The following is a 27507-nucleotide window of genomic DNA, read 5'->3' as shown; positions in this document are numbered from 1 at the left end:
TCACATTTGGTTTCTTTGAGGGAACAGCAAAAAGCCTAAAATTAACCTTAGGCTTTTGCATTTTACAATACTATAAACTTATTTTTGTTTATTCATACTGTCACTTCCTAAACTTGACATTCTTGATAGCATGCTAAAAATAAAACTTATTATTAATAAGGAAGCTTATGTATGCATTTGAGCTGTGCCTATAACTTTCCTTTTCCACACTTTGAGTATATAAAAATACATTGGGTAAATCCTGGTAAAAATCTATAAATGGTTATTTCTACTTACCTCATTCTGGGGCTAGAGTTATTTCTGATGTGAGGACTAGCCTCTTAAAAGTATAGTCTTCAGCCCTGGCCAGGCAACTCAGTTGGTTGAACACCAAAAAAGGTTTCAGGTTCGATTCCCAGTGTGTGTGTATATGAGAGACAACCAATCAATGTTTCTGTCTCCCCCTCCCTCTCCCTCCCTCTCCCTCCCTCTCCCTCTCCCTCCCTCTCCCTCTCTCTCCCTCTCTCTCCTTCCCTCTCCTTCCCTCTTCTCTACTCCTCTCCCTTTGTCCTTCTCTCCTTCTCCCTCTCTCTCTCTCTCTCACTCCCCCCCCTCCTCCCCCCACCCCCCGCCTCTCCCTCTCCTCTTTCTCTGTAAAATCAATAAACTTATCTTTGGTGAGGATTTAAAGAAAAAAAAAATAGACTCTTCATAATGAAAGAGTCTTCAAAATGAAATAGCAAAGTATTACAGGTAATACGGAATCCAAAATTTAAATATATTCTCCTGAAAGGAAGAATTAAAATATCATTTATATCATTTAACTTGACATAAAATGCCAAGTTAATAATTAAGGTTTTAACATATGTGAACTGCTTTCAATCTTATTGTTAGCTTTAGAAAGTAACCAATGGCTTTTGGAGGTGCTTTTCTTCTAGAAGCAGCAAAGGCTTCCTAAGTAGACTCCGATAAGTATTTTCTTGTAGCATTTATCCTGAGCAGCACAGGTATAATGGAGATGATTACCTGCTTTTGAAGCTGATGTAATTTTAAAAATTCACCTAGGCCCTGCTATTGTTCCTAGGGAAGTGCGTATTTAAAACCTTGACATTTTAAGTCATACTGCCAGCTTATTTATTTTCACTACTAAATGGCAGGAAGTTGTGCAAAATCATTCAAGTGAATTTATATATGGAATATATTCTGATCTAAGTAATACTTTACGAGAATAGTGATGAGTCAAGTTTTGTTCTGTGCCTGCTAGTAGAAGTGCCATGTTCATCTCTTCTGTGCATGTTTGAGAAGTGTGCTGGCAGTGCCATCAGATGCTTCTTGGAACGCTACTGGTGTGGATCTTGGTCTGACAGGGCGCATAAAACTAACTGTGGAACAGTAAAGTGGAGACATCTCAAATTCTTTGAGTGGAGACCTATTACGGAATCTGCAACTCAGAACTATTTCTGCTTTTGTGGGTGTGGCACCACCTACCTCACAAAGTATCTTTGGGTGAGCAGAGGCTTTTTAGACTAAAACTGTCCAGTGGTTCCTTAACACCACAAAAACTAAACAAGAGCTCTAGGACAGCAATTTTCAGCTTTTTCATCTCATGGCTCATATAAATTAATTATAAAAACTCTTGTGGCACACCAAAAAATATATTTGACCAAAAAATAGGTGTAATTTTGATTCATTTACACTAGAGGCTATTGTTGTGTTGGCTGTTGTCATTCTTGTATTTGACAGTCTAAGGGAAAAGAGGTCAGTGCCCCAGACTAAATAGTTAAGTATTGCATGTTTTAAAAATTCTTGCAGCACACTGGTTAAAAATAGCTGCTCTAGGAAAATACATAAAAGCAACTCATAAAGTAACTTGTCCTCAAGATGCAGTCTTTACTTTTTTCTCATCCTATGTTCTACTCATTGGTTATTTAATATACTTTATCAAGTTTGTTATCTAGAGATCTTGTCCTTGAGGACAAAAAACCTTTAGGTTATCCCTGATTCAATTTAACTAATATAGCCATAGTTTAAAACAAAAAAAACACACCTCCTTTCCTGCCTCCCTCTCTTTTTACAAGCATTGACTACTTTTTTTAATTAAACAAGAGATAAATGTTAATAAGAAAAGGAAATGAAGAAAATGGAAAGAAGGAGAAAACAATAAATCACCTTAATAACTACCTAAAGATAACCATTGTTTTTTTTTAATTAATTAATTAATTTTTTCAAATACATTTGTCTCTGCCTTCCCCCCCACCACTTTCCCTTGCCCCCTTCCCCTCCCTCCCGCAACCCTTCCCCTTTGGTTTTGTCCATGAGTCCTTGCTATATGTTCCTTTACTTGCCCGTTCCCTTCCTTTTCCCCCTGCCCCTCCCCGCTCCTTCCCTATTGTCTCTGTTGGTTTCTTTTCCTTTCAGTGTTGCGGGTCTTATTTTCCTTGCATCTTTGGATTGTTGGTTAGGTTTCGCTTATCGGTGAGATCATATGGTATTTGTCTTTCGCCCCCTGGCTTATTTCACTTAGGATAATGCTCTCCAGTTCCATCCATGCTGTCGCGAAGTTTAGTAGTTCTTTTTTTCTTTCTGCTGCGTAGTATTCCATTGTGTAAATGTACCATAATTTTTTTATCCAGTCATCTACTGATGGGCATTTAGGTTGCTTCCAACACTTGGCTATTGTAAATTGTGCTGCTATGAACACTGGGGTGCATAGGTTCTTTTGTATTGGCGCTTTGGGATTCTTAGGGTATAGTCCCAGCAGGGGAATCGCTGGATCAAAAGGCAATTCCATTTTAGCTTTTTGAGGAAATTCCACACTGCTTTCCACAATGGCTGCACCAGTCTGCATTCCCACCAACAGTGGACTAGGTTCCCTTTTCTCCACAGCCTTGCCAGCACCTGTTGTTTGTTGATCTGTTTGTGATGGCCATTCTGACTGGTGTGAGGTGGTACCTCATGGTGGTTTTGATCTGCATTTCTCTGATGGCTGGTGATGCCAAGCATCCTTTCAAATGCCTCTGGACCCTCTGTATCTCTTCCTTGGAAAAGCGTCTGCCCAGGTCCTTTGCCCATTTTTTGATTGGATCGTTTGTCGTCTTGGGGTGGAGTCGAGTGAGGTCTTTATATATCTTGGAGACCAAACCTCTATCTGATGTATCATTAGCGAATATATTTTCCCATATGGTTGGCTCGCTTTTCATTTTGCTGATGTTTTCTTTAACTGTGCAGAAGCTTCTTATTTTGATGAGGTGCCACTTGTTTATTCTTTCCTTTATGTCCCTTGCTTTAGGAGACATATCGGTGAAAATATTATTGTGTGGGATATCTGAGAGTTTCCTGCCAGTGCTCTCCTCTAGGACTTTGATGGTGTTGTGACTTATATTTAAGTCTTTTATCCATCTTGAGTTTATTTTTGTGTATGGTGTCAGCTGATGATCCAATTTCAATTTTTTGCATGTAGCCGTCCAGCTCCCCCAACACCATTTGTTGAAGAGGCTATTATTGCTCCATTTTATGCTTCTGCCCCTTTTGTCAAATATTAGTTGCCCATATAGACCTGGGCTTATTTCTGGGCTTTCTATTCTGTTCCACTGGTCTATGGGTCTGTTCTTGTGCCAGTACCAGATTGTTTTGAGTATAGTGGCTTCGTAGTATAGTTTGATGTCCGGTATTGTGATCCCTCCTACTTTGTGTTTCTTTCTCAAAATTGCTGAGGCTATTTGGTGTCATTTATGGTTCCATATAAATTTTTGTAATGTCTGTTCTATTTCTGTGAAATATTTCATTGTTATCTTAATAGGGATTGCGTTGAATCTATAAGTTGCTTTGGGTAGTATGGACATTGTGATGATATTAATTCTTCCAATCCATGAGCACAGTATATGCTTCCATTTATTTATGTCTTCCTTAATTTCTTTCTTCAATTACAGTTTTCTGCGTACAGGTCTTTTAGCTCCTTGGTTAAATTTATTACTAGGTACTTTATTTTTCTTCTTGCTATATAGAATATTATTTTTTTCTGGTTTCTTCTCCTCTTTCATTGCTGGTGTACAAAAATGGCTTTGATTTCTGAATATTGACTTTGTATCCTGCTGTTTTGCCAAATTCACTTATTAGGTTGAGGAGTTTTTTGGTAGAGTCTACAGGGTTTTCTATGTACACTATCATGTCATCTGCAAACAGTGATAGTTTTACTTCCTCCTTTCCTATTTGGATGCCTTTTATTTCTTTTCTTTGTCTGACCTCTGTGCTAGGACTTCCAATACGATGTTGAAAAGAAGTGGTGAAAGCGGACATCCTTTTCGAGTTCCTAATGTTAGTGGGAAAGCTTTCAGTTTTTGCCCGTTGAGTATGATGGTGGCTGTAGGTTTTTCATATATGGCCTTTATTATATTGAGAAATTATGTATGGGAAATTTATTCCCATTTTGCTGAGTGTTTTGATCATAAATGGGTGCTGTACCTTATCGAATGCTTTTTCTGCATCTATCGAGATGATCATGTGGTTTTTGTCTTTTATTTATGTGATGTATTACGTTTCTTGACTTGCATATATGGAACCATCCCTGCATCCCTGGGATGAATCCCACTTGATCATGGTGGATAATCTTTTGAATGTGTAGCTGGATGCAGTTTGCCAATATTTTGTTGAGAATTTTAGCATCTATGTTCATCAGTGAAATTGGCCTGTAGTTTTCTTTCTTTGTAGGGTCTTTATCTGGTTTTGGGATTAGGGTGATGCTGGCCTCATAAAAAGAGTCTGGGAGTCTTCCCTCCTCTTGGATTTTTTGGAATAGTCTGAGAAGGACAGGGTTTAGCTCTTCCTTAAACGTTTTGTAAATATCTACTGTGAAACTGTCCGGCCCTGGGCTTTTGTGTGCTAGGAGTTTCTTGATTACTGCTTCAATTTCCCCAGCTGTTACCAGTCTGTTCAAGCTTTCTGTTTCTTCCTCCTTCAGTATTGGAAGATTATACTTTTCTAGAAATGTGTCCATTTCATCAAGGTTTTCAAATTTCCTGGCATATAATTGTTCCTAGTAGTTTCTTACAATCCTTTGTGTTTCTGTGGTATCGGTTGTTATTTCTCTTCTTTTATTTCTGATATTATTAATTTGGGTCCTCTCCCTTTTTTTCTTGATGAGTCTGCTTAAAGCCTTGTTGATTTTATTTATCCTTTCAAAGAACCAGCTCCTTGGATTGGTTGATCCTTTGAATTGTTCTTTTTGTCTCTGTGTCATTCAGTTCTGCTCTAATCTTGACTATTTCCTTCCTTCTACTTGCTCTGGGATTTATTTGTTGTTGTTTGTCCAGTTCTCGAAGTTGTAGTGTTAGGTCTTTTATTTCAAATGTTTCTATCTTTTTTAGGTAAGCCTGTATTGCTATGAACTTCCCTCTCAGCACTGCCTTTGCTGTGTCCCATAGGTTTTGGACTGTTGTCTGTTCATTTTCATTTGTTTCCAGAAATATTTTGATGTCTTCTCTTATCTCATTATTGACCCATTCATTGTTTAATAGTCCACTGTTCAGTCTCCATGAGTTTCAAGTTTTTGAAGTTTCTCTTTGAGGTTGATTTCCAGCTTCAAGCCCTTGTGGTCCGATAAAAAGTTTGGTATTATTTCAGTTTTCCTGAATTTGCTGAGGCTTGCTTTGTGTCCTATCATGTGGTCTCTCTTTGAAAAACTGCCATGAGCATTTGAAAAGAATGTGTATTTTTCTTCTTTGGGATGTAAGGTTCTGTATATGTCAGTTAAGTCTCTTTGATTCAGTGCATGATTCAGCTCCACAATGTCCTTATTGATGTTTTGTTTGGAAGACCTGTCCATTTTTGACAATGGGGTGTTGAAATCCCCTGCTATCAGTGTTGCTGTCTATATCTTTTTTAAAGTCATCCAAGTTTTCCTTATATACTGGGTGCTGCTATATTGGGAGCATATAAGTTTACAATGTTTATGTCTTCTTGATAGATTCTTCCTTTAAGTATTATAAAGTGCCCCTCTGGGTCTCTTTTTATGGCCTTTGTTTCGAAATCTATTTTGTCTGATAGAAGTATTGCAACCCCTGCTTTTTTCTCTTGCCCATTTGCTTGGAGTATTTGTTTCTATCCCTTTACTTTCAGTCTGTGTAGGTCTTTTGCTCGGAGGTGGGTCTCTTGTAGGCAGCATATGCGTGAGTCATGTTTTCTTATCCATTCAGCTATCCTGTGTCTTTTGATTGGGGCATTTAGTCCATTTACATTGAGAGTTATACTGATAGAAACCTATTCATTTTTTCTCTTCGTACCTGTGTTTTTCTCTTTCTTACTCTTACCCTTCGTCGTCTTAAACCAGTCCCTTTAGCATATCTTGGAGTGCTGGTTTGGTAGAGATGTATCCTTTTAGCCTTCTTTTGTCTGGGAAACTCCTTATTTCCCCTTCTATTTTAATGGAGAGCCTCTCTGGGTAGAGCAGCCTTGGTTGTAGGCTCTTGCTTTTCACTACTTGGAATATTTGTTGCCATTCCCTTCTGGCTTGTTGTGTTTCTGCTTAGAAGTCAGCTCCCTTGTATGTTACTTTCTCCTTCTCCCTTGCTGCCTTGAGGATTCTCTCTTTGTCTTTGATAGCTGCCATTTTAATGATGATGTGTCTTGGAGTGGACCTCCTTGGGTCCCTCTTGAATGGGGGCCCTCTGTGCCTCCTGGATCCATGAGACCTTTTCTCTCCTCAAATTGGGGAAATATTCCGTCATTACTTTTTCAAGGAGGTTCTCTATCCCTTGCTCCTCTACTTCTCCTTCTAGTATCCCTATTATGCGGATATTATTGCGTTTCAGGTTGTCCTGCATTTCCCTAAATGCCTCTTCATTTTTTGTGTGTCTTTTTTCCGTTTCTTTTTCTTTCCCGGAGCTTTTTTCTACCTTATCCTCCATCTCACTGATTTGATCCTCGGCTTCATCCAGCCTGCTTTTGATTCCTTCTACTGTGTTCTTCAATTCAGAAATGGTATTCTTCTTATCCTCTTGTGTCTTCTTGATAGTTTCTATTTCCTTTTCCAGGTTGATATAGTTTGCTGTAAGATCCTGATAGGTTCTCTGCAGTTTCTCATACTTATCTTTGAGCTGGCTGAGTTCATTGAGTTTCCTTAGAAACATTGTTTTGAATTCAATATCTGATAGTTCCCTTGCTTCTATTTCATTTAGCTCTCTCTGTGGGGAGTCCCCTTTTCCACTTATTTGGGGGGAACTTCTTTTTCTTCCCATTTTTGTGTGAGTCTATTAAGTAATTTATTTATTTATTTATTTTTGCTTCTGTTTCAATTGTTCCGTCTAGATTTCCTAACTTTGTGCATTAAACTTCTATAATAGTAGGCAGGTCTTTTTTTTTTTATTTGTTTGTTTGTTTGTTTTTTATTTTTTTTCTTTACTTTTTGGGCCTGCCTCTGATGATGTCCGTTGTTGACCCTATATGACCTTGGGTGGTTTGAGCTTTCCAGGAATCTATTGTCTGTGTCTGACTCCTGCTTTGGGCAGCTCTGACCCCTTCGGCCAGGGATCCACTATTTCTGTGGATTGCTCTGCACTCTCACACCAGGTCCTTGAGCGCGCTCCCCGGCCGACAGGATCCCCAGCCGGCCTGGGCGCTTATTCGCCCAACCTTGCGCACTTGTCTCATGCCCGTGCCCGTGCCCATGCCCAGTGGGTGCCCCGGGACTGGTCAGTTTAGGGTCTTCTGTTGTGTGCTTTCCCTGCTTTTGGCTCTTTAGGGGCGTCGCCTGCCCGTGCAAAATGGAGACTATGGAAATGGGAAGAAGTCAGCTCCAGGACTCTCCTATTAATCCTGTCTCCAGTCTCTCCTCCAGGGTCTCTGGGCAGCTCTGTGACTCCTTCGACCCAGAATCCACTATTTCTGCAGACTACTCTGCACTCGCCAGCCCGCAGGGGCGCCGGTTTACACCTGCCCTCCCCGATCTGTGCACTCCCTCACAGGCCCCGTGGACCCCAACCTGCGTGAGCCCTCACCAGCTCACACAGTCGCGGGTCCACACATTCGCTGTCCAACCCTCCCTGGCTACTCGGCATGTGTGTGCCCCTGCACTGGGTGGTTTTGGGCTGTCTATTGTGTGCTTTTCAGCTTTTGGCTCTTTAGGGGGGTGTAGCCTGCCCGTCACAATGGAGACTGCAGAAAGGAGAAGGAGTTGGGACTCCCCGGTTCCTCCTCCCGTTCTTTCCTCAATGCCTCGGTTTCCAGTCTCTCCTCGGGGGTCTCTGGGCAGTTCTATGACCCCTTCAGCCAGGGATCCACTATTTCTGTGAATCGCATTGTATTCGAGGGCTGTCTGGCTCCTGCGCACTCCCTTCTGCCTCTTTGAGGGTATGCCCTGCCTGTGCAAAATGGAGACTATGGAATGGTGAGGGAGTTGGGACTCCAGGACTCCCCAGTTCCTCCTCCCGTTCTTGCCCCAACGCCTCCGTCTCCAGTCTCTCCTCAAGGCTCTCCCAGCCAGTCTGCACTTAACCCCCCAGCTCACACGCGCACAAGCTGTGTGCGGAGCGCACAAAAGGCAGGTTAATTGATTCCCTTGTGCCTGAGGAAGACGGTAGCTGCAGAGTGGGAGGTGAGTTATCACCTGGGCTCCGCCGGCCGCTGTCTCAGTTCTCTTCACAAAGTTTTCTTCACCAATCTTTTCCCAGGCACCAGCCCACTCTGCTGCTGCTTCTACGCAGAGATCATGGAAGGCCGCTGCCACTGCAAATTTTTACGTTGGCCCTTTAAATGTCTCTGCATCCCCAGCCGCGTGTTTCTGGCAGAGAGCGCCCCTAAGCTTTTTGGGGTTGCGTTTTGTCTGTGTTTTCCTGGTTTCAGCTGCTGTAGTCTAGGGGTCCCTGTTTATGATTCACACCCTGTTCTTCTCAGGGGGAGTTAACTGGCCATTTCAATGTCCCTCTGGTGCTGGTGCCCGTGGGGCACCCAGCCCCCGCCCCCCCACCTCGAGCCTCCACCGCACTTCTCACCCGTTGGGATGTGTGAGAGTTGACTCCACTATCTGTCTGCAGCTCCAAGGCTCCTCTCCTGCTATCGTTCCATTGTTTTCCAGGTAATTTCTCCACTATTTAGTCCCACTTCCAATTTGATCTTGGGAGGAGATCAGCGTGATTCCCATTCACTCCTCTGCCATCTTCCGATAACCATTGTTTTTGAACTTTGGAGAACATCATTCCAGATATCTTTCTGTATTGTATATCCAGATGGAAGGATGGATGGTGGGATAATAGCTGAATGAACAGATGGGAGGGTATGAGGGGGAGAGAGTACTTCTGATAAGAGTGAGATCATATTCTTTTTAAGTTAAGGTATTAATTTTAAATTTTATTTGAATTTAACAGAACAGAAACTTAAATAAAGCTGAACGAAATACCTTAAATGACATGTTTTTTTACTATAAAAGATAGTAGTTACTAAAAGGTCATTCAAAGAAAAGTAATGAGACATTTTGAAGTTATTAGCATCATTTTATTGCACTAATTAATGCCACGAGAGATCAAAGGGTTTGGACTTTTATACCTTTTCTCTTGCATCTTTTCCCCAACCTTTCACTTGTGAATTTTAGCTTTGGCAGGGTTCATAGTATTTGCTTTCCATTCTGCAGTTATAATGCTGCTAATTGTTTATTTAGTTGTGCACTATTTAATTCCTTTCTGTTTCTGGTTTATTGATTAGATCTGTAATGATGTCGTGAAAGTTTTCAGTTTCCTTAGCTTTATAGTTGTCTCACTGTCATTTCATGCTGTACATTTGATCTCTTTTAATAAATTCTTTTTTATTTTTTTTGTATTACAAAGTGGAGAACTTCATTTGGTTTTCTTTCAGAATGGATGCTTTATGCTTTGTCTGTCTTATCTGCTTTTCACATATTTGTTCCTTCCCCCTCCACCACCCATATGTGTTTCTATATAAATGTAAGTGTATTATACTTCTAAGAATTTTGTCAACTTATTTTCTTTCTCTAACTTTTGGAGATGGAATAGTTAGGGTGGTGTTAGAAGTCTCAGTTTTTAATTGGAATCTGTGTTCCTATTCTTGGCCACCACTTTTCAAAGTTTTTAGTATGCATTATTAATACTTTCTTGTTTAGTAAAATATGGAGGTTCCCCCCCCCCCCTTATTCTGTTAGGGTTTTTATGTAGTTTGTGAGGTATTTAAGGGATGAAGGTTTTCTGTTTTGGCTACACTCTCCTCTTTACCTAGAAATCTTTAAGGACTCATGACTTAAAATACTATTTTTATAGCACTTTATTAGTTAGAATTTTTACCGGTATCTTCTTCATTGACTATCATAACTCTGTAAAATAGTTTTCATCCTCCCCACTTTTATAGGAACTAAATATTTTTTAAATATATTTTATTGATTATGCTATTACAGTTGTCCCAATTTTCCCCCTTTGCCCTGCTCTGCCCAGTACCCCTATTCCCTCCAGCAATACCCCTGCTTAGTTCATCTCCATAGGTTGTGCATACAAGTTCTTTGGCTTCTCCATTTCCTATACTATTCTTAACATCCCCCTGTCTATTTTGTACCTACCAGTTATGCTTGTTAACCCCCGTACTTTCCCCTCTAATTTCCCCCTCCCCCTTCTCAGCTGATAACCCTCCAAATGATCTCTATGATTCAGTTCCTGTCCTTTTATTTTAAGATTTTATTTATTTATTTTTAGAGAGGGGGGAAGGGAGGGAAAAGACAGAAACATCAATGTGTGGTTGTCTCTCGCACACCCCGCACTGGAGACCTGACCTACAACCCAGGCATGTGCCCCGACTGGGAATCAAACTGGCGACCGTTTGTTTCACATGCTGGCACTCAGTCCACTGAGCCATACCAGCCAGGCTAATTCTGTTCCTGTTCTTATTGTTTACGTAGATTGTGTTTTTGTTTTTGGTTTGTTTTTTTTTTAGATTCAGTTGTTGATAGTTGTAAATTTGTTGCCATTTTAATGTTCATAGTTTTGATCTTCCTTTTCTGAAATAAGTCCCTTTAATATTTCATGTAATAATGGCTTGATGATGATGAACTCCTTTAGTTTTACCTTGCCTGGGAAGCACTGTATCTGCCCTTCAATTCTATATGATAGCTTTGTTGGAAAGAATAATCTAGGTTGTAGGTCCTTGCTTTTCATCATTTGAATACTTCTTGCCAGTACCTCCTTGCCTGCAAAGTTTCTTTTGAGAAATCAGCTGACAGTCTTATGGGAACTCCTTTGTAGGTAACTCTCTGCTTTTCTCCTGTTGCTTTCAAGAGTCTCTCTTTATCTTTAATCTTTGGCACTTTAATTATGATGTGTCTTGGTGTGGTCCTCTTTGGGTCCACCTTCTTTGGGACACTCTGTGCTTCCTCCACTTATATGTCTATTGCCTTCACCAAAGTGGGGAAGTTTTTTTTCATAATTTTTTCAAATAAATTTTCAGTTTCTTGCTCCTCCTCTACTCCTTCTGACATCTTATGATATGGGTATTGGTACTTTTGGAGAAGTCCCAGAGGCACCTTATACTATCTTTATTTTTTTTCTTTTTTTCATTCTTTTTTTCTTCTTGCTGTTTTGGTTGAAAGCTTATTTCTCTCTTATGTTCCATATCGCTGATTTGAATCCTGGCTTCATCTCCTCCACTGTTGATTCCTTGTAGATTTTTATTTCACTTTGTGTAACCTTCATTTCTTCCTGGGTCTTTTTTATTTTGTTGCCATACTCAATGAGTTCTTTGAGCATCCTGATCACCAGTGTTCTGAGCACTGCATCTGATAGGTTGGTTATCTTTGTTTCATTTGTTTCTTTTTCTGGGATTTTGTTCTGTTCTTTCTTTTGGGCCATATTTCTTCGTCTCCTCAATTTGGTGGCCTCCCTGTATTTGTTTCTGTGTAAGAAGTAGAGCTGCTTTGACTCCCTGTCTTAATAGTGTGGCCTGTTGTAGAAAAGGCATCTGTAAATTGTGTGGGGTGGAGCCTTAGGTAATTGCCAGGGCGGGCAGCTTACTTGACTGCTTTGTGGCTCTGTGTGGAGGTAGGGCTCGAAGAGGGGCCAGTGCGGCTGCCTGGCTTCTGGAGGTTGGCCTAGCACTTGTCCTGTTTGACTAGCGCCCTTCCAGCTGTTGTGATGCTGAATCCCAGAGAGGGGTGTGGGTTTGCGTGCATTTTAAGTCAATGTGAGCCCTTTAAGCACAGTTTCCTGAAAATCTGGCAGTTTCTTCCGCAACCCCAACCCCCACTGATTTTTACAGCCAGAAGTTATGAGGATTTATCTTCCTGGTGCTGGAACCCTGGGCTGTGCGGTCTGGCCTGGGGCTGGGATCCCTTACTCCCAAGGTATGCCTTCCGATTTTATCCACTGTCACGTGAATGTAGGACCTCCCATTCCACCCCTGCCTTTCCACACCACACCGTGTCTCTGCACCTCTCCACCTGTCTCCACCCGTCTCCACATCTCTGCCCCTCCTACCCATCTAGACAAGTGGCTTCTTTAAATCTTTGGTTGTAGGACTTCCATACAGTGTGATTTTCTGACAGTTTTGGGTGTTACTTATTTTAAGGTCTAGTTGTAATTCTTTCTGTGGTTACACAAGGAGGAAAAGCATGTTTACCTACACCTCCATCTTGACCAGAAGTTACTAGAAACTGAAATTTATAGTGTCTCCAATAATAATTGGATGAACATTCATGAAAACCTAGTTCTCCTCCAAAGCTCAAGTTCTTTTCAACTTCAGGATATTGCTTCTGTGCAATTTTTTTGAGAAAGTAATTATAAATGTATATCTTTTCTTCGGAGACATCACTTTCTCTTGGATTTTCTCCTACAACACAGACTCTGCCTTCTCATTCTACTTTGTTAGTTCCCACATCTTTTCCGGACTTGTAACATTGGGGTGCCCTAAGGCTTGGTCCTGGGATATCTTTTCTGTCTGTACTATCTTGCTTGGTGATCTCATATAGAATCACAGCTTTAAATATTATCTCTATGTCAGTCATTGATTCCACATTTATGTTTTCACCCTAGACCCCTCTCCAGAATTCTAGACTTTTACATCCAACTACCTAGTCTACTTAGATGTCTAATAAGCATCTCAATATAACATTCAGGACCAAACTTAAAATCTTTATTTCCTCAGTTCTGCTTTTACCTCATTTTATCCCATTTTAGTAAGGGCATCACCATTCCCTGTCTGCCCAGGCTGAAAATCTTGAACTCCTATATCTCTCTCCGCTTCCCTACCCCCCATTTCTCTTGCTCTAGAGTGCTTTCTCTCCCCCACTTTATCATCTTTACCTCCCTCTTTCCCTCTTTTACTCTTTCCTACTCTCTGCACCTTCTTCTCCTCCCTTACCCTCTCTCTCTCTCCTCTCATTTCCCCTCTTCATCTCTCCTTTTCTCTCTCCATTCTTCTTCTCTTTTTCACTCTGCCTCTTCCTCCCCTCACATGTATTTTATTATTGAATCCTTCTGGCTCAGTGACTTTTATTTTCTACCATTTTCCTTTTCCCTTACTTTGTTGTAGCTACTCTGGTCCCCTTATTCTTCCTCTAATATGCCAAGCACATTCCCACCTCAGGACCTTTGCACTTGCTGCTCCCTCTGGAATACTCTTCTCTCAGATTTCTGTACATTTTCATTTCCTGTTCATTTCTGCTCAGATGTCAACAGTGAGACCTAACCCAGCCACTTTTAACATTGATCTCCCCTCACTCTGGCGTTCTCTGGTCTCCCCTACCTTGCTTTGTTTTTCTTCATCACCTTCTGACATGCTAAATATTTATCTATGTGCTGTCTCCCCAACTAAAATAAAAGTTTCATGAGCTCAGGGACTAGTTCTCTGCAGTATCCTTGGAACCTAGAACAGTAGTGGCTGGCACATTGTAGCCACTAAGTAATTATTTGTTTATTGAAATGAATGAATGAGAATTCAGCCAACATCTGCTCCTAATACCAAACTAGAATTATTTTCTTATGCCTGTATTTGAGGTTCACATATACACACCATGACAGGATGAATTTATTTCTTTTATGTGAAGACAGTGGGGGACATTGTTAACTATTGTATATGGCACAATTACTATATGTGATGCTAATCTCCTTGAGTAATCTTTTGGTTGAGAGAAAATAATTCGATAAATTTTTTAGTCAGTTATAGTCTCCTAAAGCACGGTGACAACAGGAGAAACTGCTTCCTATTGACCAGTAAGTCCTTGTGGAAGTGTTAGGAAGGTTTGGATAAATGGACCTTTTCCTCTTTGAGTCTCTAATTGTGAAGAAAAGGAATGTTTGCTCTAGTCAGGTGATCTTAGACTTTAGAAAAGCAGATTTTATTAAATTCAGAAAAAATGAACACTTTCTTATTGTATAGTTAAAGAATTAAAGAGTAAATTACTTCAAAAGATCTGAATTTTCTAAAAATGGGCATTTTGCCTAAGCACCAAGGCAGTCCTGATAGGGAACAAAAGTATGACTTTGTCAGATGTGTTCTAATTGAATTTTTAAAGAATATAAAAAAATGACAAAATAAATGTCATAGTCTTATAACTCTTGTTAGATTAAGCTAAGAAAAACCTGAAAATAATGAAGCACCTAAAGACCACAAAATAGGTTTTCTTTAAAAGTTATGTTCAGAGCTTGGGGAAAAAAAAAGAAAACCCAACCAGGAAATGATAAAAACCACTGTTCAGGAAAGATGATGTAATATTAATATGTCACAGAAAGAAGGCAGATCTAATCAACTCCTATTTTATTTTGTTTTCATCTTTCCTGTTAGATCAAACAATGATTGGGAACCTAATTTTCAGCACTAAAATGATACAACTAATGTGGTTACTGATAAAAATATAACTCTTTCAAAGCAGAGTCCTCCTCTTTATTGTCTTTTCACAGGGCGGTCCCTAACATTTTTCTGAAAGAGAAATCACAGTCCCTGCCCTGTTAATGGAACTGTGTCCTTGCTAAGGCCAGATCGAGGTGGGCTAGGAGGGCATCATTGTAAAACAGCTAGGTAAACCTCTGTTTAAGCAAATGAAAGACAAGTGGTAGGGTATTACATACCAAATAAGAGCAAATTCTTATAGGGAAAGAATTAATCTGGGAGGGTTTTATGAAGACAGTAAACTTTGAACTGGGCTTTTGATACAAAAAAAAATTTTAATCAGAAGAAAAGAATAAAGAAAGCACTTTCAGTAGAGATATTAAATAGAATAATAGTTCTAATAATAGAACAATAACATTTTTTGACTGCTTACATCAGTATTACACATGCCATTAATTCTACACATGCCTTATATATACAAATAAAAAAGTATTTACTTTGGTAAGAAGTATCAGGGTAACAGCTGTCAGTAGTAATTTTAAATAGAATATTATGTTCTGATCTATTACTCTGCTTACTGTATGAAGAATTGCCCTGAGTGACTCTTACTAATATTTAAATATTTTTAAGCATAATATCTACTGTATTACCTCATTTAATTCTTATGTCAATTCTGAAGTCTTATTAGTTATGTTTAATTTACAAATGGGGAACTCAGGTGTTGCAGAATTAGCAGCACAAGCAATAACAACACCTTAAGGTTATTGCAAAAAACAACATTGCAAATAACAACACCTATTGAGGATTTTGCAAAAAAGCAAATCCTCAATAAATATTTAGCAAATGAATTAAAGAATAAGTAAGCAGATGTGCCCAGGATCAGTTATACAACTGGTGAGTGCTCAGCTCTAGATTTTACAGTACTAAGTCTGACTCTTAGCCTGTACACTAAACAGTCAAGTAAGTGAAAACATTTGTCCACATGAATAAAATGGATCCAGTAAATGAAGAAGTTTGAGTAACTGATGGATTAAAACCAGCTTCATTGAAATCGTAAGAGAAGTAGAGTACTGAGGATAAGAGTCAAGTCTTTAGAGTCAAAGATCTGATTTTAAATGCTGCTTTTTGTACTAATTAATCATATTACCTCCTTGAGTAATTCTCACCTATTTACACCTGTTTTTTTTACAGATACAAAATTCGGTAAAATGTGACAGTGATTCTCTCCTAAAGAGGAAAGTGGGATTAAGAGGAGTAACATGTAGAAAGTACTTAGCACAGGCCTTGGCACATAGTAATACTCAATAAATAATTATAATGAACTGAATATATTGGCAGAACTTCCCTTTTTTTTTCCCTTGCCACCCGACCACAACCAAAATAATACCAGTTTTTTTTGCATAGCTTTTGGAGATCTAAAACAATAGGATTTTTTTTTTTTTTCAGGTAATTCTTTCTTTGAACAAGGGCCTCTGATTGAAAACCATTCTCTGTTTTATTTCAGTGCAAGCAGCTACCAGCTCAGTCTGTAGACTCCAGCAGAGGGAACAGGAACGAAAACAGGTAAAAGTAGATCATTTGGATTTTGGAGCATGTAACTCCAGGGCTTTTATTACCATCATATTATTAGCAGTTGCTTTCTATAAAGAGAAATTTTCTTAATTTGCTTTTTTATGCAGTGATTTTAAAAGCTTTAAAAATGGCTAATTCAAGATGTATTGAAGGAGTATGGGCACATGATTGTACCATCCATATTTTTATAATACAGATTACAGACCTTTTTTCTTTCTTTTTTTTTTCTTACCTTTTCAATGTCTTCATCTTTCCCTTGAAAGTAGTATTTGTCTTATGGAAGAGAAAGAATAGGACTTTTACATGGAACAAAAAATACCCACCAGATTGGAAATATAAATCTTTCCTTCACACCTGAAGCGCTGAATATATTATGTATATTTCTTCTAGAAAAGGAAGCATTCATGCCTGTGGATGGGTTATTTAATGAATAGTCATAAGATTGTGTGAATCACTTTCTGGGTAGTGCTTTGTTTATTTGAATTATATCTTAACTAAATTCAGATGTGGAAAAATAGCGCAAGAATTTAAGTTCCTGTAATATAATTATCATGAAGTATTTATATAACTTATTTATTGCCTTAAGCCAATAAAGATACACTTATTAAGAAATGTTGAAAATACTAAGTCATTCTGAAATATATACCTTTTTGCATGTGGGTGCATCAATGAATGTTACTGTGTCCATTTCTCTGGAATGTGTTGTGGTTAATCCACGATAATGGTTCAGATTTGGCACTGTATAAAAATGTAATGGAATGAACCTTGCCAGAGTTTAAATTTCTACACCCTTTGCTCCATTTTAAATATTGATATAAAGTTTGAACATTGAACAAATTGATGAACAAGCCTCCTGAAAGGACTTGACATTTAGGCCAGGTGGAAAGGCTGCCCAAGACAAGTAGGATTGTATCTAGCAGATCAGGTCAGGAGGCAGTGCCATTGCTGAACACAGTGATAAAAGGGCAAGGCAAAGCCATGGGCAGGAGAATCTGTGTGAGGGTGGAGTGTTTTAGGGTCTAGAAAGCACTGTACTGACAGGCACAGGAGCTTCAATGGGTCATTCCTGGTCGGACAGATTATTTTAAGTCCTCTACTAGGTGACACTGGAGGGTGAAAGATTTTAGTTAAGTTTAAGGCAGTTTACACACTCGGGAGGTAAAAGTCTAGGGGTTCCAAACCACTAGCACTAATATAATATAGGGTAAAATAAAAGCTGTGGTCAAGTCACAGAACTTCTTAGGATCTTGGCAAACGGAGTAATTTATTAAGAAGATGGTGGCATTTGAGCCCAACATTGATCAGTGAGTTAAAATTCAATTGATAGAAGATGAGAGAAAAGATATAGGTTGAGGGATACTGTGTAAGTAAAAACAAAAGATATGAGACGTCAGTAGTCTCTGGAGCTGGGATGTAGAATATCTAAAGGGATATATCTGAAGATGATTGTGGAGAACATTGATTGCTATATTAAACAATTTGTTGCTGAAGGCATCAGAAGCATTTCTATGTCTGAGAAGCAGACCTTTTTTGTAGGGACACTGGTTGTACTAGCTGTTACTGGCTGTAACATGAAATTATTTTGGCTTTCAAAATAAAAATTTAAACAGGGTGTCCTGTGCCAAATGTTGCCCCTCTAATGTGTTGCTGTGTGATTTAAGCAGATTCACGTGAATATGCTCTCACATGTTATTGGTCTTTCTAAGATTACATCATCTAAGTAGTTACGATTCTGATAAAATGGCAACTCTTTGCATCTTTGAGCAGAACTAACCTAAAATTAAATTGTAATTGGAATGGTTCCTCTTGGCACTTTGAACTTTTTTCACATTTAGTGTGTTAACCATAAATAAGGAAAATGACTAGATTAGGTAAAAAATAATAATAATACTGGTGTCTTTTATTTCTGGCTGTTTCCATTTTTTGTGTGACTTTCAGCTGGTAAATTTTATTAAAATATTTTGAGAAAAGAAAATACAGTGGCTGATTATGCATGTAGGTTTCACAGACTCCATACCAGTACTTAGAGAAACATTTCAGCACATTCTAAAATAGTAACTTTAAGGTGTGTTAAGTAGTAGTCGTTCTTGGACAATTCCTTGAGCTTCAGGTTCTTCATCTGCAAAATAAATACCTGTTCTACTTAATCTGGTGAATTAATATTCTACTTACCTGATGTAATGTATTATATAGTTTATGTGAAATGGCTTTGCAAATTTTATATCGCTCTCTAAATGTAAGGTGGCACTTTTTACCTGCCAGCTCGATCATATGTTTAAAATGCAGGCAATCATTTTGTGGATCAGAGCTCTGCTGTGGTCTATTAGAGTTGGCAAAGCCCTTGAAAATCATGCCCATTTATGGTTTTCTAAATTAAAAGATACTGTTCTATGGTTTAAAAAAAAAAAAGTGGCCTCAATAAATAACAAAGCCCTAAGAACAGTTTAGTCTTAAATATATTTCTTATAGGTATTATGTCATAGAATGTTACTGAACTATCTTTTTATGGAGTACACCTTAAAGTTACTCTTTTAGAATGTGCTGAAATGTTTCACTAAGTATTGGTATGGTGTCTGTGAAACCTACATGCATAATCAGTCACTGTATTTTCTTTTCTCAAAATAATTTAATAAAATTAACCAGCTCAAAGTCACACAAAAAATGCATTTTTCAGACCTGAGAGAAAAGTAAAAATTCTTTATATTACTCCAAGGTAGTAAACCTTTAGTCTTTATTTCTCTTTCAGTGTTAGTTTAGTTAGCAAAATATCTGAAATGAGGATCTTTTAAGGATTCTTTTTTCTGTCATATCCATTTGCCGAAACTTTGACATGACAGAGGTTTTAAAGTACACATATATAAAAGACATAAAGTTTAATTTCTCATCTCGGAAATATGTACAAAGCAAAATTGACCTCTAGTTGCGTTTTGTTAATGGTTGCCCTTAGTTATACTGTTGGCTACATTTTGTGTATTTGAATGGCTCTCAGAACAAAGAAAGATGGGAGTAGTAATGGAATAAAATACTCTTGCCATTAATCATTAATTCTTTTATGTCAAGACAATTTGTGGAATTCTGTGGGAAGTAAATTATGATAAACGTCATTCATCCAAACCACATTTCCCACAATTGATATCTAAAAGTACATTCAGAAGAACAATAAATGCACATTCCCTAGTTATTTGACATATGTTTTGAAAACAACCCACTAACACAAAGTTGCATTTTGGGTACTAGCAATAAGAGTAGTGCAGTGAAAATACAATTAGCTCATAAAATTCACTAACTCTTAAAAATATGCCATCAAGGGAGATGAGCTTTTTACTATGTGTGAATAGTTTAAACTTAGGTTCCATACACAAACATCAACTTTTGAAGCCATATTCAACCAAACTAGAGGTAGTATTAAAGAAAACATGGATCTTTTGCACCCATGCAGGAAAGCAGTAGTTTTGTCAAGTGGAGTGAAAGAGAGGAAAACATGGGCAAGGGCTTTTATTGTGGTTTCCACAGGAAGTAACATGTAAAGCAGGACAATCAGGTTTAGGATTGTCTAGTTTGAATAGTTCCATCAATTTCTGGGGCATAGGGGCTGCCTGTAGTTGTCTGGTACCTGGCCCTGGGTGATTAGGGCAGGTAGATAGTGGCCCAGAATGTGCAAGCCCAATAAAGAAGGTAGTTAAGGTGTGGTCTTTGGATTGGTTAGTTTGCACATAGAAGGTATGTATGCTCACAGGGGAGTTGTTTACTATATCTAGGAATAGGATAGCTCTGGGAAGGACAGTCTCTCCAGGATCAGCAAGGCCCCCCATATAAAACCATCATGAACACATGAATACAGTATGAGACATCCAACTTTGTTCTTTTTCAAGACTGTTTTTGTTTTGACTATTTGGTGTCACTTGAAGTTTTATATATATTTTAGGATGGATTCTCTTTTTGCAAAAAACATCATTGGGATTTTAATAAGGATTTCATCAAAGCTGTAGATCACTTTGGATAGTATTGACATCTTAACAAAATTAAATCTTTCAGTCCGTGAACATGAGCTGTCTCCCATTGATTTATATTGTTAATTTCTTTCAACAAAGTTTTATAGTTTTTAGTGTACAAGTCTTTGGCCTTCTTAATTAAATTTATTCCTAAGTATTTTATTTTTCAATGCTGTTGTAAATGGAGTTATTTTCTTAATTTCCTTTTTGGATTGTTCTTTGTTAGTGTATAGAAAAATGCAACTGATTTTGAGTGTTGATTTTGTATCCTGCAAATCTGCTCAATTTGTTTATTTTTTTCTAGCAGTTTTTGGTGGATTCTTAATGGTTTTTGACATGTAGACCATATTGTCTGTAAATACAGATAATTTTACTTCTTTCTTTCCATTTCGGGTGCCTTTTATTTTCTTGCCTGAAAGCCCTGTCTAGGACTTCCAATACTATGTTGAATATAAAAGCAGATTCCTCATTTTGTTCCTAATATTGGAGGGAAAACAATCAGTTTTTCACCATCAGATATGGTATTAGCTGTGAGTTTTTCACCTATTGCCTTTATTATGTTGAGATATTTTTGTATCATAAGTAGTTTGTGGGTTGTTTTTATCATGCAGGGTGTTGAACTTTGTCCAGTATGTTTTCGACATCAGTTGAAATGATTATGTGTTTTTTTTCCTACATTCCATTGATGTGGTGTATTTTGGCGATTGATTCTCATGTGTTGAACCATCCTTGCATTCCAGGAACAGATCACACTTAATTATGGTGTTTGATCCTTTTAGTATACTGTTGAATTCAGTTCACTAGTATTTTGTTGAGGATTTTTGTATCATTTGGTATTAGCACAGTGCTGGCCTCATGGAACGAGTTTTCTATCCTCTTTGATTTTTTTTGGAATAGCTTGAAAGAGATTAGTGTTAATTGTCTAAATGTTTTGTAGAATTCACCAATAAAGTCATCTGGTCCTTGTGTGACTTGATTTTTAATATCATATGCTTTTTATATAATTGTTTGCTAGAAGAAACAAAAACTAGACCAACGTTATTTGCACTTTTTTTTAAAGTCCCACGTATAAATCCCTAAGTCATGCATATTGTGTGTGTGTGTGTGTGTGTGTGTGTTTAAAGATTTTATCTTATTTCTTAGAAAGGGGGGAAAGGAGGGAGAAAGAGGGAGAGAAACATCAATGTGTGGTTGCCTCTCACTCGCCTCCTACTGGGGACCTGCCCCACAACCCAGGCGTGTGCCCTGACTGGGAAATGAACTGGCGACTCTTTAGTTTACAGGCTGGCGCTCAATTCACTGAGCCACACCAGCCAGGGCCGTATTGTGTATTTTTTTTAAAGCTCTTAAATACTTTTGAAATTGGAATGTGAAATACTAGTGTTTGCCATTTAAAAAACAATGCCTATCCTTGAGACTCATAATATTTGGTTTAAACATTATATAGCAAAAAAGAGGAGAAAACTGGATTTTTACTCTTGATTCTACCTCTTTTTCACTGTGTGACCTTGGAGAGATATCCATAGGGGCAGTGTACCTATTATGTTTGACATCTAGAATAGATCAGTTTAAATCCCTTGCAGATAAAATTATTTTTAATAATCTGATGCTAAAGAATAATGAGAAAAATGCAGATAGTATTTTTTTAACTTAACGTACATAGTCATACCATTAAAAAATTAAAAAATTTAAAAAATACTATAACACCAAAAGGAAAAAGTAAGAGATTAATAATTTTAGGTGCATTGATATAGTTTTTGTTAAAAGGAGGAAAAAAATATTGATCTGTTTCTGTAATAAAAATAATGTTATAGTTTGCTTTTGTTTCTTACGCAAATTTATTAATGACCTCATCAAATTTGATCTTTGCATATTCAATTTTAAATAGTATATCAAATTTATCAATCTATTTTGACTCATAGTTGCTTGAAAATACATTTTATTTTAAATGTGGGAAAGTTCACATGAAGCAACAGGTACATAGTTTGGAAAAGTTTTAAACATAGTAATAAGTTTAGATAAGATTCATAAAAGTTGCATTTTTATAATAAATTCTAGAAGTTACAGTACTGTCTTTGTTTATTTGGAAATAATTGTCGAGGCTCTCAATGTCTCCATAGGATAAAACTTTTAAATACAAATAAAAACATATACAAATTTAAGTACAAAAAAATGGTAACGTAGTACAATAGATTTGAACTAATTTGGATTTTATTTCAGCTGTCATTCTGTTATCATTGTTTAAATGCAAGAATATTTAATTACCAAGAGGTTGGAGGGGCTATGCATCCAAAGAAAGCTGAAATGATTCTGAGCTACTGGGAACTTACTTTTGAAATGAACGTGTGTAGCTGACTTTACCTTTGTCCAGGACTGTCTATGTAACTGGGAGTTCTCTAAATTATCTCCTTTGTGGAATACAAAGTTTATTAAAGATTAAACAGGGAAAGGTGTTAATTTGTAACATATATTATTAAAATTCAACAATAACCTCAGCAATTGTTCAGAACTTAGACCAAAGAAAGATTTTTGATTTAGATGTATTTTATCACTGACATTATTCAGAATTACCAGTGCCTGGTGGTAGTGAAAAACAGTCTTTCCGTTGTTTGTGTCATTGATTTAAATTCTGTACAGATAGTGCACCCCCTGATTGCTTGCACCCAGGGCAGAGCTCTCCCACGCTCCTGCTGTTGGTATGTTACTAGTACTGATTATATCATTATTGAAAAAGGAAAGCTGCAGACTGTCATATGTAATATGACTTCTTTTTGTTGTTATTAAAGAAATATGCTTGTATAGGAAAAAATCTGTGGGTACCCATCAAACTATTAATACTAGGAAAAAAGATAATACTTGGAAAGGATTAGGTATTTAAGTGTGTGGGTAGGGGGAACTGTCACTTTCTCTTAGACTTGTATAAATCTGTTTGGACATTACTATGGCAACATGTTACAGCAAAATAGTAAATAGTTGAATCATCAAAAGGGATTGAATTGAATATGGGATGGGAGGGGGAAGCTATTTTATTTGAGTTGCTTCTGTTGTTTGAATTATTACAAGGATCTATTGCTGAAATTAAATTACTAACATTAAAGAACAAAAAGCTTAGATTGGAGAGGATAAAAAAAGTTTGATATGCCTTCCAGATTCTTTGCTTGTGGTTTTGTATAATACTAATATTGACCTTTTATTAAGACCCACAGACACCAAGTTAGGAACTCAACATATATTACCTTTGGTTTTCATAAATATTAGTTAAGAATATAAAGTATTATTTTCCTCATTTTAAAGTTACAGAAACTTTAACTTGCTCAGGATCATACCACTGGTAATAAGTGAACCAGGATTTGAAGTAAGGTCTATGTGCCTCCCAAATCTTCATTTTTCTCCATTGAGCTGCACTGGATAATGTGCTCCCTGGTGGGAAGTGGGATCATGGTTGTTGCCTTGTCCAAATCGCAGGATCAGCTGAGCTAATTGTGGTGTTTCAAATAAAAAGAAAAGAGTACTCTATTAAACAGCACCTGAGTTTGGATGTTAATATTCTCTGTATTTATTAAAAATTACTTTACAGCTAAAGGAACATACCATTTTGAGGAAGTTTATTTGCATTTTTCGTTTCTTTTTAGTCTAATGGCTTAGAATATAATAGTTTTTGCGAAAGTTCCATGAAAAGAGTTTAATGAACTCATCAGGTTATTCATCTTATGGAGGATCACAATCCATGAGGCTAAAAAGTTAAAAAGTAATGTTTTGAATTTTGCTTAACCTGCCTTCCAAATTTATTGGATCTGCAAAATCCTTCTTAATCCTCGTCACTACTGTAATGCCTGTTTATATGCCAGTGATCTGTGGGACATACTTAGCATATTTTAGGGGAATGTTTTACTATAACTCAAACTTCACACTGTCAGCCTCTTTTCACTTGAAAAGCCTCTGTGCTGAAGAACCTCAGATAAGATTGGCAGAAAACACTCTTGCAATAGCCCTTTTTTTTCTTTTTTTTTTTTTTTTTTTTTTTGCCTAGTGAAAGAGATTTTTAGCTACTTGTGTAAAACCTGTGGACAAATTAGATTTGCACTTTGTGACAGACAAGGCATAGGTGTTAGAAAGACCTAAGTTTGAACCTAAGACTTTGTAGTTGAGTGATCATGGAGAAGTAAATTGAGTGTCCTTCAGCCTTCATCATCTGTAAAATGAGAGTAATGTAATCTTATGATGAGTTTTTAGAGGTAAATAAATATGCATTTCTAATAGTGTAATGGCTTATCCAGTTTTTCATCCTCATTCTCATCATATTCCAGAAAAGAGAGGAAATAGAGCAGCAAGGACATTATGGGCTTCATGAAAACCCAGGTTTATCTTTTTCCTAGTAGCTCTCATCCAGCACCTGCATTACCAGTGTGTAAGTACACCAGATGTCCTGTTTACATTAGAGCACTGGAATTAGTAATGACTTTCAGTGCTTTGTAGGTTTTTATGGTTTGCTTCTATGACATTTTGCTAGTTTGTTTAAACAGGATTTGCTTGTATCAAAACTTAACTTCTAAAGACATGTATATAGAATATTTGAGGCAGATATAGTTATTTTTCATCCTATCTTTTTCTGTTTAGCTCATTGCTTTACGTACTCAAAGATAATGAAATTATACTAAATTTATGCCTTTTTTTTTTTTAAGGGAAGCGGGTTTGGGGTTTGTTTTTTTTTTAAGTTTTTTACATTTATTTTTAGAGAGGAGAAAGAGAAGGGAGGGAGAAAGAGGAGAGAAACATCAATGTGTGGTTGCTTCTCGCATGCCCCCTGCTGGGGACCTGGCCTGCAACCCAGGCATGTGCCCTACACTGGGAATTGAACTGGTGACCCTTTGGTTTGCAGGCCAGTGCTCAATCCACTGAGCCACACCAGCCAGGGCTCTTTTTAATTTCCTATAATAATCATTCTTTGGGCATATTACTTTAAACTTGATTTAAAAGTTATATGCAGTTAAATGGAATTTGAGGAGAAATAGCATGAAAATTTACTTGAATTATTTTTTATTTTTGTCATTTAACGATACAAGACATTTTTGAAATTTCAGAAATGTGAATACCCATGTTCAGTCGTAGTTAACAAAGCCTTAGCCTTAGATGTTTCTAATATGTCAGGTTCTTACTGGACATTTAAACTATAATGCAGTTTTATCATTGTGACTCTCAAGCTGATTACTCTAGTAACCAAGTATCAAGAGGTAAAGTTATCTTTGTCTCTTCTACATAGAAAAATAATTGTCTGGAAAATGTTACATGACTTTCAAATTTTCTTTTCTCAGATTCATAATGACCATTTAATAGCTAGTGAAAACCGGCATGTAATCCAGTGGGATGATTTCATGAAAGAACAACACAACAAACAAGCTGAAGTGGATGAAGAGCACAGAAAAGCTATGGAGAGGCTTAAAGAACAATATGCTGAGATGGAGAAGGACCTAGCAAAATTTTCAACCTTTTAAGAACTTGAAACACAACAGTGACAAACTAATAAGAAAACATTGACTTCCCCCAAAGACTATTTCCACCAAACCATTTAGCCTTTGCTTCAAGCTTAGCAATATATTCAGTGGTACTCATTCAGAAGAAAGAAACTTCTACTGGAGTCTTAATGAAATGTTTAGTGGAAGAAGAGTGCTACATCTTTCCAGTTTAAGTGCCTATATATGATTATTTGAATGGGCAAGAGTAGGAGAAAAACTTACTCTTTGTTAATCAGAATTGCTTTTATTGATTATCTCAGAACTGTAAGTATAGACTTCTTAGAAAAATACTTTAATTCATTCTTACAGGGTTAATGTTAGTTTATTGTTGTGGCTTATAAAATAGATATAATAGTTGCCCGTTTTAGCTTCCTTGACAATTGGAAGAATGTGTAAAGTTGTATTCCAAGAGTAATGTAGACAAAAACAACTGTCTTTGGAACAGAGATCACCCTTACGAGAAGTGAGAGGAAAACAGCTTCTGCTATGGCAAAGGTGACCATGTTGGTCTTTGAACAGACTGAAAGGTTACAGATTGTATAGGGCAGCATAATGCCATGTGTTTCCCTCATGACAAGACAAACTTATTAAGTTTTGTGGCCTTCCAGCAATTAATGTTTTCAGCTTTTAAAACATGCCTAGAAGGAAAAGATTACCAAAAATATAGTTGATTTGTAGCCTTTCCAAGAACCATAATCTTGCCATAATATTTACCTCATTTTTGTGTCTGTTTTGCAGTGCGTGAGCTTTATAAGACAAGTAACATCTATACATGTTTCAACTGCTTAATGAGTAATCAGCAAAATCTGCCAAGGAGTCCCTCTGGAACCATACTAAGATTCTGGCTCTGAATATACCAGAAGTATTTGCCCACATGACAAATGACCCATGTTCAATGTAAATCCTTTTTAGTGTTTAATGTCTGTTCTCATAAGCAGGTGTATTATGATGAAACATGTACCAACTCTGTCATCACTATGCTTTTTAAAAATCTGCATTTAACCGTCTAATTGAAGAACTAAGCTGATTTTTTATTTACCATAAATGAAGCAAAATTAAGTGCGATATTTCAAGAGATTTATGGCAAATTAATTTGAGGTATGGATAAATCTTTCAAATGTTTTTTATTGCTCTTCAATAAAGAAAGGCACAAGAAAGAAAATACCCAACTCTCTCATGTTATCTCAATGTTGCTAGCGCAGAAAAGTGACAATGCTTGCTTGTGTAAATTTATGGCTCACTGTCAAAGCTTCATTCTTGGCTGTATGTTGAAAATGTGATTAAAGTTAATAGAGGAGATGAAATAAGTATTTGAGATTTCTTTCAATAACACTGAACTTCTGCCAACTTTCTCTGTCCGCTACTGTAGGCTTGACAGGTTCATCAATCATCCTCTGGTACCTGGACTAAAAAGAGCTCTTGCTGACACTAAGGCATGTTGGAATTTTCTTAATTCTCTTTCAGTGGATGAAAAAAAAAAAATACTTCCAAAAATATCCCGTAACTGAAAAGCAAGGGGAACCTTAAGTGAAAATTCCCTTTGTACCATAGGCAGTTTTTGGAATGCTATTTATTGCCAATGCACCACTGAACAGATGCTGTAACCAAGAAAACAGGACTGTGTGTGAGCAGGAACATAGTCT

The 27507-nt window shown here is 37.3% G+C and overlaps 1 protein-coding gene across 2 annotated transcripts in view; it reads left to right on the top strand.

Annotated features, from left to right (window-relative positions):
- BLOC1S5 (biogenesis of lysosomal organelles complex 1 subunit 5) overlaps positions 1-27171 on the top strand; it is a 46659-nt gene extending 19488 nt beyond the window's left edge. The window contains exons 4-6 of one of the 2 annotated variants that reach the window (XR_008530732.1): positions 16292-16350; positions 25664-26128; positions 26603-27171. Coding sequence is in view for 1 of the 2 variants with exons in the window: in XM_054591936.1 (XP_054447911.1) it covers positions 16292-16350; positions 25664-25843 (239 nt within the window). In the remaining variant the exon portion in view is untranslated. Of the gene's footprint in view, positions 1-16291; positions 16351-25663 lie in introns of both variants that reach the window. The other variant, XM_054591936.1, reaches the window with a different exon arrangement.
- Positions 27172-27507: the final 336 nt, after the last annotated feature.

Source organism: Pteronotus mesoamericanus, unplaced genomic scaffold, assembly GCF_021234165.1.
Source record: "Pteronotus mesoamericanus isolate MK-2021 breed Mesoamerican mustached bat unplaced genomic scaffold, CSHL_Meso_final scaffold_31, whole genome shotgun sequence".
In the NCBI taxonomy this organism is placed as follows: Eukaryota; Metazoa; Chordata; class Mammalia; order Chiroptera; family Mormoopidae; genus Pteronotus; species Pteronotus mesoamericanus.
The sequence above is the reverse complement of the archived record's forward strand: the minus strand, read 5'-3'. Positions and strand labels throughout refer to the sequence as shown.